This window comes from Schistocerca piceifrons, chromosome X (assembly GCF_021461385.2).
Source record: "Schistocerca piceifrons isolate TAMUIC-IGC-003096 chromosome X, iqSchPice1.1, whole genome shotgun sequence".
In the NCBI taxonomy this organism is placed as follows: domain Eukaryota; kingdom Metazoa; phylum Arthropoda; class Insecta; order Orthoptera; family Acrididae; genus Schistocerca; species Schistocerca piceifrons.
In genome coordinates, this window is record NC_060149.1 from 70134055 (window position 1) to 70147506 (window position 13452).

General features: G+C 42.4%; 1 protein-coding gene across 1 annotated transcript in view; it reads left to right on the forward strand.

The window, feature by feature from the left end:
- Positions 1–13452, forward strand: part of LOC124721099 — a 336010-nt gene that overhangs the window by 243018 nt on the left and 79540 nt on the right. The window contains exon 5 of the mRNA XM_047245919.1: positions 1228–1412. Within this exon, the coding sequence (XP_047101875.1) occupies positions 1228–1412 (185 nt within the window). The remainder of the gene's footprint in view (positions 1–1227; positions 1413–13452) is intronic.

A 13452-nucleotide genomic window follows, 5' to 3' on the forward strand; every position in this document is an offset into this window, starting at 1 on the left:
CAATCACTCATTACCTCCATGAAATCAAACTCGTCTTAATACAAACGATCGGACCTCAAATTAGTATTAATTAAAGAAATAAATGAGAGGAGGAAGCCGAGCCTCAGTTTGTCGCGTCTCAACCCTTACGACTCTTTTCTCTGCCCTGTAAACACAAACGTCCGGCAGACCTGTTCAAAGAACCTTTATTTTGTGAAATTACTATGTGATACATACAAAGATCGTATTTCAGTGATCTAAGAGATGACGTGTAATATAATTCCTAGCACCGAAGTAGTGTAAGAGGGAAATTAAACTTTTTCAACTGATATTCTCTATATATTTTAATCTTCCAGGAAGTTCGATATTCTGTCGTGTTTGAGACAATACGAAATATGCAATGGGGGTTCAGTTCTATTTTAGGACAAATAAGTGTACTCAGACAAGTTCGCCAAGTTACAGACATAGCGACAATGACAATCTGTAGCTAGCTATCGAACGTCCAGGTTGGCAATAGTGTCACGCGAGTCAACGTAAAAACGAGAGACTTGAAGCTTCGCTCGGCAGCAAAATTCCCCAGAATTTAAACGAATGAAATGGGCCGTGATTGCCTATTTTCCTACCTGCTTTATTGCAGATCTCTTCATTTCGATACTAGAAGTGATCGATTTGTTTGTAAACAGGTCATAACCGTAGCGATACATGTGTCCTGTAGAAGGTTCAGAAAAAAGTTACCAGGCTGGATGGCAGTACACTGCTTGGCTGCCCCCCATAACCGGTTACGCTGACGCCGCTGCTCGACAGCTGGTGTCCTCGTATGGTAGTCGACAGGCTCGTAAAACTTTTAACTTCGCTTTCTTAGAATGGATTGAGAAGCGCATCGTATCAAAGCAGCATTTGTTACCGTTAAGTATGTAGTGTATTCATACGAGAGATTAGTAAAATCGGTGTCCTGTTGGGGTGTATGCTTCCCTTGTCACTTTATGCTGGCCCACCATCTGCACAATTTTGAACCTGAAGGTTTGAGACAGCCTGTATCACCAGGTCAGTCTGAGATTGTAACGTATACTTTGAGTAGATGCTATCAGATCGTGTGGGAGAGGATGCATCAGTGACCAACCGTAACTAGGCGGTCGTCAGTTTGAACAGTTGCTTTGAGTGCAAGGTGAAAGTTGTTCGTGTCAATGAAAAAATATGAATATTGCAAGTGTTAGTCTGAGATTGGTACGCTGTGTTTTGACGTTGCAGGCGAGCGGCCTTACAAGTGCCACCTGCCAGAGTGCGGGCGCGCCTTCATCCAGCTGTCGAACCTGCAGCAGCACCTCCGCAACCATGACGCCCAGGTGGAGCGGGCCAAGAACCGACCCTTCCACTGCAACATCTGCGGAAAGGGCTTCGCCACCGAGTCCAGCCTGCGCACCCACACATCCAAGGTACGACTCGCTGTAGCTCTCTATCTTGCTCGCCCAACAGCTGCTTGCGAGGGTCTTTCGAGACTGATGGCGTAGGGCTACAATCTGGCCACACACGATAACGTTCCAGTATTGTGTATTATTTCATGGGAAAAGTTTTTAGATGTTCGTGCTGCGAAGAACAGATAGTTTCAGCATGATAATTGGGGGATAGTACGAATTCGCTTAGGCAGGAATGGAGAGGCTTGGAGCCTTCATTTGGGATGGGCAGATGGGGCACGTTATAGAAGGTTTGGAAGATGGAAGTGGTGCTGAGTATCTTTCAGTCAAGTACTTTCCAATGGTACGAGGACTGGGGACGAATACTGACAAACACATCTGTTGTTGTTGTTGCTGTCTTCAGTCCGAAGACTGGTTTTGATGTAGCCCTCACACTAATCTGTTATGTGCAAGGCTGAGTATCTCTGCATATCCACTGCAAGCTACTTCGACTTGAATCTGCTTACTGTTATCAAGCTTTGGTTTCTCTCTATAATTTTTCCACATATATCTGCGTCCATTACGAAACTGAAGATTCCTTGATACCTCACTATATGTCCTATCAACCGACCTGTTCTTTTAGTCAAGTCCTACAATATATTTCTTTTCCCCTCAATGCGATTCAGCTCATCTTCATTATTTTTCCGATCTACCCACATAATCTTTAGCAGTCTTCAGCAGCATCACATGTAAAAAGTTGCTAAGGCTCCAAGATATCGATCCTCCTCCGTAGCGGAGTGAGCAAACGCACGCTTGTGTGGTGGCGCTCTATCCGGAGGCAACTGGTTCGAATCTTGGAGGTGGGAGAAAATTGCATCTCCAGTTTGGGCCCCGGTCCGAGGGTCAGTCGTCGATAAGTCTGTCTCTCATCGCTTCTTTCATCTTTGGCACTGATTTTTTAACGCAGAAAATGTCAAGTTGACCGTAGTTCGGAGTCCATGCTAATCTGTGCGTCTCACTATGACTGGCTGGATAAATCAGTTGTAAGGCTGGAGGAAGGCAAGAGAGAACCGTGCCTGTTAAACACTGTGCTGTTCAGTACAAACTTCGATTTGAGAACAGATTTTTGTTGTTGATGTAAGCAGTGTCTCACACCCATTATACCCCGCCACGTCTCCTGTGACGATAAAAATGTACACTAATAGGATTCGATCCCGGTACTTCTACTGGGCACAACCAGGGTTTAGTGATGTTGGGAGGAATAGAGTCGATTCACATGTGCCACGTACTTCCTCCATAGCCGGCCGGAGTGGCCGAGCGGTTAAAGGCGCTACAGTCTGGAACCGCACGACCGCTACGGTCGCAGGTTCGAATCCTGCCTCGGGCATGGATGTGTGTGATGTCCTTAGGTTAGTTAGGTTTAAGTAGTTCTAAGTTCTAGGGAACTTATGACCACAGCAGTTGAGTCCCATAGTGCTCAGAGCCAACCTTCCCTTCAAAAGTATTATTCTACTATCGCAACAAAAATCTCGCAGCCATTTGAACCATTTTGAACTTCCTCCATTGTGAAAACAGACAGGAACGAGCAAAGACGCAGGTACGTTCTGAGGGCCATTCATATTTCCTCGAATGTCGGCTCAGAGTTCGCCTATTCTGAGCCAGAAGTACTCAAACTGTTACTTGACTCATACGTGCCTGCTTGCTCATTGTGTAAGAGATTAATTCTTTATCTTCCCTCCGTTCTTTTTCCCCATTGTATGTCAGCTGCCCGTTGGGTATGCGACTCGTAAAAGCTCTGTTACATGCAGTAGTTTCCCACATTTGTTTTCCAAGAACTCACAACAATGTTATTAATTTAATTATTTTAATACTCTAGGGCCGAGAAAGTTGTAATATAACTATACCATTACGCCAAAGATATTCATCGTAACTTCTCTGTTAACTGTGCCACAAAGTAGGATTCTTTATGTGTTCACTATGTCGTAGATTCACATTTCGTGTTCCGTACCTTCATGGATGTGAGACGAGGTAATAACCACATAGCAGAGAGGTCAGCTACTACAGACAAATTCCACACTGCATGCTAACTAACGTCAAAGACAATTTGAACACGCGATACTAGTCAAAAGCATTAGTTTTTTTATACATCTACGTTTACATAACCACTGTGCAATTCACGCATAAGTGTTTGGCAGAGGGCTCCTGAAACATACGTGAGACGTATCTGTTTAGTTGTCTTTCCTGATAACTACCGGCTTCGGTTTACACCATCAGTACTGTATCCGTTTACGTCAAGACAAAACGTGAAACAACTATAAATACATGAAGTCCAATCAATTATACATAGGTGGTATAAATTAATACTAAGAAATGATGAAATATTAATTACATATTATAGCATATCATATTCACATCGAAATCCGTATAATTACTGCCACAGCTGAATTGCTAAACGCCTACTGTACTAAACAGATATCCTTGCATAAAATGCCGTGTGTCCAAGAGTATCCAACCACAGATGCTTGTTATGAACAACAAGCCAGAGCAGAGATATAAGTAATGCCTCTTCATGCATCCGGTGTTAAAAATTATTACATCACGTTGCGGAAAACATTGACTCCAGAAGTAGGAAAAGAATAAAAAATTTACAATAAAATTACAACTCAGTTGAAAAAACGTATAATGAAAAAGAAAATTGTAAAATCTGAGAATCAATGTAAGAATAATATAGAACAACGTACAGGTGTAGATAATAAAAACAAATGAGTGAGTGTTAGACTCTAAGATGAGATGATGCAACAAACCGAGGCCGGTATTTAAAACAAAATGCAATTAAACAGCTGAGTGCTGGTGCATAAAAAATTACGGAATGGTTGTTGGCAGTCGTTTTCAAGAAATGTTCAAAACCATAAACTTCAATATTTTCCTCTTTCTAATTGCAAAGTGCAGGTACTACTTCACCCCTGGTGGGCACTTCACCTCTACGTGAGCATATAGATACTTGCAGCGAGACGTGAATAATACGAGCCAAAGAAGAAGTGAGTGTTACATTTACTGTAGCGTCCTAACAGAATTAGGCACGGCGATATGAATGCTGGGGCCCCTGGCCAAGAGATTGCTAGAGGCGCACAAAAAACTGAAACATCGCCTTCTTCAGACCCATCCACTTATATCGAGAACAAGTAATCTACCACGCTTCACAGTCCTGCGCGATGCAGGGAAAGCGAGTAACTATCTGTGTACAATGTTCCCCGTGGCCAAATCGACGCTTTAACGCTGCAGTATTCCGAGTGTTGTGCTACATTCTTCCCACGACAGCAGCTGCAGCGTCGGAAAAAAAAGCACACACACACACAAACTTTTTTGACAAGTGTTACCTCTGTTCCACCCACTGCTACTAGACTTCATACAACACTTGTGAAATCCGTGTCAATTCCACGTATTTCACTTGCTCACTATCTTGCGACGAAAAAGGATATTCTTGTGAGTAGAGGCAACTGGCTCCAAGACTGGTAGACAGTTATCAGATGTTGACTTTGATGGGCATTAGCCCTTTCTAGTTCAGTTCATTTACAGGGTGGTCAGAAACAGTCTGAAAAGATTGTAAGGGTACTGCGAGGTAAGCATTGACGTTTGCCAATCGGGTCGTTGTGCGCATTAATTCAAACATTTGAACATAATTAAGAAGACATATAAATATGAGAAAAACAGATGTTTGGCGCCTGCTTGCGAAAGTCGTTGGAGAGAGCCTTACAATTCCAGGCACAAAATTTATCCCAGCAGTTGAAAGGACGAAATCCCGAGTAATATATCAAGGGAACCACGTGGCGTTGAAACTCCCGTAAGTGAGAACCAAATACGTCTGAAATAAAGTTGAGATTAGTTCATTTATAAATGTTCTGGTAGTCAGCACGAAAATATAATTGACACTGCAACGAATTTAAGGCTATTTTTTAAAAACAATACCGTATTTCAGGTAATGACATGAATATGCCTGTAATCTAATGGTGTAGTAGAAATACCTCAGCGTTAGGCTAACGGGGTATACACACTTTAGCCTGTTTTTCTGAGTGATTAACTGTGGTTAGAGCATGTTGTTTCCTAACATTTCATCAGTTTTTTCGTATTGTGATCGGTTCTGTAGTTACCAGAAATACTCACCAAATATCGCATATAGCACCGATTATGATTTCATATAGAAACACAGAAATGCTACTGATTAATAAAATTAAAAGCAAGAAGTGTCCACACTTTGACAGAGAGCCCCTTCCAGCAACACGTTTAATGCTAATTCCCTCAATTCGTACAATTTTTTTACATTCCATCTTAATCAAATTGTAGAATATAGTAAATATTTTCCTGAAATTCATCGAGTGGATTGCAGAAAAATCACGGTGAGACGACAAAAACAAAATCATCTAAGTGAACTGAACGTAGAGAAAATCGTCTTAATGCAATGAAGGAGAATACAACGAGGAGAAATCGAAAGCAGTTTCGCGGTAGGAAGATTTGCCTCCTATGCTGCACCGCAGCAGTCAGAAAAGAACTTTGCTGATGACATTTATTGCTTTGTTTTAAGATACTGAAAGATGTAAATATTTTAGACCCAGTTCTTTAGCAGGCACATTATTTAAATGTCGATAAAAAATTAACGAAACAAAATTTTTGTTATGACATCTGTGAATACGATACATTGCAATTATTACAGAGCACGTGAAAACTCTGAAAGCTAAAAAGAGAAGCTTTGAGAGGGGAATATTGCTTGTTTTCTTTTTGTATTACTAATGTTATGGGTTATGCGGTACCTATGTTATAATCGACGATGAAAAGCATCAAGAGATTGTAAAATTGGGTCGAAGTAAGTTCTCTTACAAATTAAAATTTGTAAGAGGTAGGAAGTGCTGAAATCCTTGTGAAACACTACACAACTTCATTCATAGAAACCTGCAGTGAAGCGTATTCCGTTTGAAAAGCAATGAAAAATGCACAAATAGACAGTTTTTTCAAACATATCGTATTGCTATTGTCTTTTGTAATGGCCTCCGCTAAGCAACGAATCCTGCAATCTTTCCTTTGATGAGGGAACGACGGATTTGGTCCCCATTCTCCTCCAAATATCAACACCCGATTTCAGCAACACAAGAAATGAAGTAGAGTAGAATAAACCTTTGTAATATTAGATACATCTGAAAACTGAATTTATATACGGTTTGATAATCTCGTCAGAAATTGAACATGACTAAAATTATGGGAAAGTATTGGAGAGAGACATAGAACACCAAGCAGAGGACTGTAGACACTATTATACCTAAGAAATTGGAAATTTGTGGTAAGGACTATAGGACCAAACTACTGAAGGCATCGGTCCCTAGGCTTACACACTATTTAATCTAACTTAAACTGACTTACGCTAAGGACAACACACAGACACACACACACATGCCCGAGGGAGGACTCGAACCTCCGGCGGGGGGAGCCGCGCGAACCGTGCAAGACGCCCCAGACCGTACGGCTAGCCCGCGCGGCTATAATACATAAGAAGGAGACAGTTAGCGCAAAAATCGGAAAAAGATGGCCACATGAGGCAGAGCTAATGAGAAGAACGTTTTTACACTTACGCGTAAAAATTTCCGATGAATTTACATCTACATTCAGAGTCTTAACGCCGACTTATCACGCTTATTGTTCGTGAATAATTTGAAGAAATGTGAAAAAATAGGTCGGAAAGATATGAAAAATTCCCTTGTATGGTTCAACTCATCCTTGGACAAAGATTCCGAAAAAAAAAATATGTACGGGGAAACGACGACGAGTCTCTACTGTAAAGCTAATTAAATGAGAAGTAAAAATAGATATCCTCTGCAGAAATTTTCTTGCTCTGTTTTGCGTTGGGAAAAACAACTGTCAGCGATTTTAAATTATAGTTAATCCGACTGGGAACAACAACAAAGTATTTAAATTGGAAAACTAAATCCGAGCCTAAGTTTGATCGTTCTGAGCAAGAAGTAAATTTTTGTGAAGAATTCTGTTCGGCTGTCGGCCGAGTACACGAAGAAGGGAGGACGACTTTCAGACAGAAGGTACGCCGCCTGGCCATCAAATTACACCCGGGAGGAGCCTACAGCATCCGCGGATCACCTTTGGCTAAGCTTCGCAATCGGTGTTAATACCCTCTCCTGTAAAAACTCTCCTGCAGCGTGGGTTTTTGGATCCGAAAAGCGAAATATTCGGTGGTTTATTTTTGATTTCTTCTTTTTTCCTCTCCCCGGCGGGAAAAGGAAATGTCTGAGGCGAGATGAATCGCAGAGAGGCTTCGCGGTTTCTCGTTCAAAAGAGTTGGCAGACGAGCAATTTCACCCTAACGCAAAGGGGCCAGTCTAATCTTGGATTATACTTTCAATTAAAGCAGCTGTTTTAAATCGTTTCTGGCCATAAATCTCAGTAAACAGGCGCTACGCATTAACGAGGTGGTAATTCGGTAATAAATACAGGCCGCCGGTCCACGCGAGAGCCACTATCTCAAGGGCGCGGGCAATTTTACTTTTTTTTAGTCCGACGTCGGCACCGAGGAAGCCGTCAGCTTCTCTTATTTGCAATAGCTGCGGCTTCATGCTGCTATCATACGTGTGTACAACATTTAAGTGCCGCAAAGGGTTTGGCTGACACCTTGTAGCCGCCATCTATCATGATACAGTGCATTTGCCTTTTTTCCCTCGTTTTTAAATTATATTCCTAATACCTTTTATGGGTGCACCACTGTGTTCCCATTATTTATTTATTCAGTGTTAAATTCCCAACATTTCGGATTTTATCCGATTCCTCAGAATGACTGAGCACAAGGTCACAACTGAGCTTTGAAATTAGACACCCTATTTGTTGACGGTCTGAGATTTCCATACTTAATGTACCTGCCGAATTGACAGTTTTTTTTTTTTCAAAAGTGCTCTGAGTTCAAGATGCCAAAGCCTTAATGAATTTGGTGATATACAGGATGGTTATAATTAAACTTTCGCTACTTGGGGGACGGAAAACTATTTCCCGTGAAGATACACAACCGTATAAGAACGATGTTCATACCGTGCGCTGTAGAATGCGCGTTGATAGTGTTAGTGTGATAACTTGCCGTTAGGCGGCGGTATAGGTACGGCGAAGTAGTGCTTAAGCACAAGCATCAATGAGCATTACAGTTGCAGACAATCAACACGGGTCTGGACGAGGTGAGCACGGCTTTACTAGTAAAGCTAAAACAGCAATAGTACTGTTGCTCTTCAAGAGTATCGACACATTAAAGGTATACGGAGAGGTCCTCTTTCCACATCGGGGTTGAAGAACATGATTCCGAAGTTCGAATTAGCTGGCGATTTGGAAATTGCTCCAGGGACAAGCTGCCGGCCAATTGCGCCACAAATTGTTGAAGAAGTTACTGATGGCTGAGAATTCTGGAAGCAATGTGCGATCTTCAAGCAGTGAGCGAACTGTGTCACGACAGCTGAAACTTCTATGGTCTACCGTTCGAAAAGTGCTGCGAACAACTGTGAAGTCGTATCTCTAGTGCGGTTCCAGGCTGTTGTGGATGGATGTAGGTGTTCGTGACATTGAGCAACATTTGTAACCTGGAACACAAACATGGCACGCAATTAACATATGTTCCTCTCTCATGCGGAAAGCAAAATGTGTTTCTTTCAATGGTTTATTCGCTGTCTATCTTCCGCATGTCCTTACAAAAGTTTCCACAAACTTTCATTGTCCTACGATCATTCGTTTTTCATGAGGACCTTCTCAAGTAGCGAAAGTTTAGTTACAACCACCATGCTTAAAGTGAGAAGTGCTCCACCATCTCAACTACAGTTTTACTGCGTCCGAAAATGTCGTCTTACATTAACTTTACTCTCAAGGAAAGCAAAAAAGAAAAAGAAAAATGCCGTTATGTTTTTACATTAGACGGACAGCGCAACTAGGCTATAAACAAGACGAGGAGTAAGTACCGATTTTTAAAACATAAATAAGATAAGATTTGGACGCTTCATCTTTTGTGGAACACTTCTGGTATTAGAACTGAGGTAAGCTAGGTCAACGTTTAGTTGTTCAGAGTAAAAGAAAAATATCACGCACAGGTGCAAGTTTCGATGTTTTTAACTCCCGACGAAGACCTGAGTGATTAATTTTGTTAGATGCTGAAACGCTTGTGATCACGCCGTTGGTTGTAAAATACTGTCTTGTATAAAGCTACATATTGTCAAGGACAATTACACAGGAATTCGTGAGGCAAAGCGCACGCTGTTGCAGAAAGGTAACTTTCACTGCAGATCCCAACCGAGTAAACTGTGTGCCGGAGCCGAAGCACGGGATATGCGCGTTTCCGCTCATGAAATATCGTTCTGTACTTGGGTCAAGTATTCCCGCAGGTTTGAATGTTTTGCTAATAACCCCGACTTCTTCTGCCACTTTGGAGTGACGTTTAAAAGTCTACTAGTAGGCTTGGGTTCAAGTAGTGGCAGATACGATAACATGCTAGGCTAGCAATCAGCACCTCCTCCTTGACAAGAAAGGAGATACTGCTGTGACCATTCTACGCATTGGGGAACATACGACAACGACGACGATAGAAGTAGGCCTACTACTTGCGGATATATGCCTGCGCAATCAGCTGGTCCTCTGGAAAGGCGAAACTCCAAACGCGAGCCAGCAAGTCTTCGAATTTCAGCTATCCCATATTTTGGCTCGATGGTAGAGCAGCAGTGTGTCAGCAGCCATTCGATCCACAGTCGGTGCTTTTTGTGTGTATGCAAGAGTCAACTGTGCTGTGGTTCTGATTCCCCGTCAAACTGGGTTCCCCGCCTCCACTCCCCCCGCCACGCACACCCATAAACGTTGACTAGTGGCTGGGGGTGGGAGAGAGGCGGTGAGTTAAGTTAAGCAGGAAGGACACCGCAGAGACGACTACAAGGCGCAGTGATGTGACGAACTGCTTACTCGCTAATGACTGTTAATAACGTACGCATCCATCTTGTATAATTCTGTAACTGCACTGTATATTTGAGTGAGCAACCCTCATGACTCGCACAGTTTGTGATTTTCTATTAGAAACTTCTTTCTCGCCACTCTTTTGACGTCAGAAAATCGCTACACACAGTCAGATATGCAATGGACGTGAAAGTAAACCTTCCTTCTTTGTGCAGTTGACAAGAGAACTTTAAAGTTTGGAAGGTAGGAGACGAGATACTGGCAGAAGTAGAGCTGTGAGACCGGGCCTGAGTCGTGCTTCGGTAGCTCAGTGGGTAGAGCACTTGCCCGCGAAAGGCAAAGGTCCCGAGTTCGAGTCTCGGTCGGGCACACAGTTTTAATCTGCCAGGAAGTTTCATATCAGCGCACAGTTCGCTGCAGAGTGAAAATCTCATTCTGAAGAGAACTTTTTATCTCCAATCGTGAACAGGACAGTGTGGTTTGTCTATACCGTCAAAAAAGAAGGAAAATTAGTGTTTAACGTCCCGTCAACAACGAGGTCATTATAGACGGAGCACAAGCTCTAACTGTTTGACCATGGGGAAGGAAATGAGCCGTGGCCTTTCAAAGGAACCATCCTATTTGCCTGGAGCCATTTAGGATACATTGTCCAGTCTGTCAACATGTCTCCAATGGATATTTCAAGCTTTGATGATGTCAAACTAAACACCTTTCAGCCGTCGGTTTTCAACGTTATTTTATTAGGCAACCAGTTTCGGCGCGTTATTGCGCCGTCTTCAGGCCCCTGACCGACGTGTAGGAATAATCTACCTCGCTTGTGATCGAAGTAGGGGCCAGCAGTAGTAGATATCTACTTGCTGCAGTGACCACTTCTACTAATACCACTTCTACTAATACCAGTATTGCTGGCCCCTACTTCGATCACAAGCGAGGTAGATTATTCCTACACGTCGGTCAGGGGCCTGAAGATAGCATAATAAAGCACCTAAACTGGTTGCCTAATTAAATAACGTTGAAAACCGACGGCTGAAAGATGTTTAATTTGACATCATCAATAGAACAGCCGAGTCCCTCGACGATCGCTAAAAAGAAGGTTGGTTCAAATGGCTCTGAGCACTATGGGACTTAACTTCTAAGGTAAAAAAAAAAGGACGTACAGAGATTTCAAGCTATGATAGTGAGAGGATTGTCACATTACGGCACGAAGTGTTTTCAGCATGATGTTTCCCGCCGAACCTAGGCCGTGTTCAGAGTGGCACCGATAACGGTAAGCAGAATTAATTGCCAGAGGCCGTCCAGTTACGTCGGCCGACAAATTGATTACATTGCGTCCGATGTCCTTTGTCCTTTTTGGGGGCGGGATCGAGGAGGTCATGTTATGTTAGGTTAGAATCTGCTCTGTCAAGGAGGTTAGGATCTACTTTAACCTCCTTTGGCGGGATGGATGCCACGACGCCCCTGTGCTTGCCGACGAGTGCTGCACTCCGGTTTTGATCATAAAACGCCACCGAATGCGTGTGAATGAACTACATCTGTTTCGAAAAGAATGTGGCGTTTACTGTACACTCTTTCCTCAATTGTTGGAATAACCCAACGACCGTTATTAATACATGAGATGAAGAGACAAACGTTCTATTACATACTGGAGATTATTCGTGGTGACATTGAAGAACGAGATTACAAACACTCTTCACAACTTCTAATAAATTCAGCAAAAAGTCGAAACACACACATTTGCAAATCATCTCACATAACAGAATCATCACCCTTCTGATATAAAAACTGCAGTAATCAGTAATAATAAATTGTAGACAGCCGACGTCCACCTGCCACAACCCAAATATGTTTCACTAGTATCTTTAAGCACCAGTTCCCGTCAGATTTGCTGTTAACTTGCATTCCATGGTGTGTCCATGCTAGTTCAAGTCCAATATTTTGATGCTTGTTACATTAAATAACTATTTTACTGAACACAAAGCAAAATACACTTGAACCGCTGATAACTGAGTTGACAGAAGTTCAGCTAGGATTAATACTCAGTTCATAAACAGGTTTTTTTAGCAAAGGTCGTAAGAGTGGCATCCGAAAAGTATCTGGCTGCAGTAAACAGAAGCCTGCAGAAGCTGTCTTTATAGATGATAGGACACTGTAGTTCAGCACAACACAGAGGATTGGACTTTAACTGCTTATTTGCAGCAAAACAATTTGGACTAGCATCCTCAGCAAACAGTTTTTGAAGAGACAAAAACGGGAGTGCACCAAGTACCAAGTGTGTCATTGCATATTTTGTTTCCTATTTTCAGTTTAATTTTAATCCTGTGGTTAACAGTGATCCTATCATGTTGGCAAAAGATTTTGGTATTCAACACTGTTACAGTTGGAGGTAATAAATCACTTATGAGTGACCCAGTGACTTATAAAATCTCCGCATGCCTTAAATTTCCCAAAGTAATATCTGCTGGTGGTACACATTGTGTTTTCTGGACCACATCTAATGCCTCTGTATTTCGATGATGCTCTTGAAAATGGGAATAATTTCCTGAAATGCACTGTGTAAAATATAAGTAAAAGAAAAGCATGACTAGAGCAGAAAAGTTATTTATAGACAAACCCATTGTTTTCACAAACCATTTCTAATGGATCAAGACACGTTCTTCTAAATTTCACTTTTAACTACGTATAAAGATCAATAATGAGCTAAAAATTGTGTTTTTTTATATACTGCAGTAACAGAACAATGCTGTCGGGCTGGGCTAGCACTTGGATTGGTGACCATCCAGTCTGCCGGGCGCTGTTGGCAAGCGCGGTGCACTCAGCCCTTGAGATGGAAACTGAGAAGCTACTTGACTGAGAAGTAGCGGATCCGGTCTCGTAAACTGACAGACGGCCGGGAGAGCGGTGTGCTGACCACATGCCCCTCCATATCCCCATCCAGTGACGCCTGTGGGCTGAGGATGACACGGCATCCGGTCGGTTTCGTTGGGACTTCATGGCCTGTTCGGGTGGAGTTTAATTTAGTATCTTTAAGCATACGATACGCCACCCCTCTTACTCGAACAAATTATTTTTTAAGCTTGTAATTTACGCCTAATGTTTCCGATAAAATTTCCTAAACTAG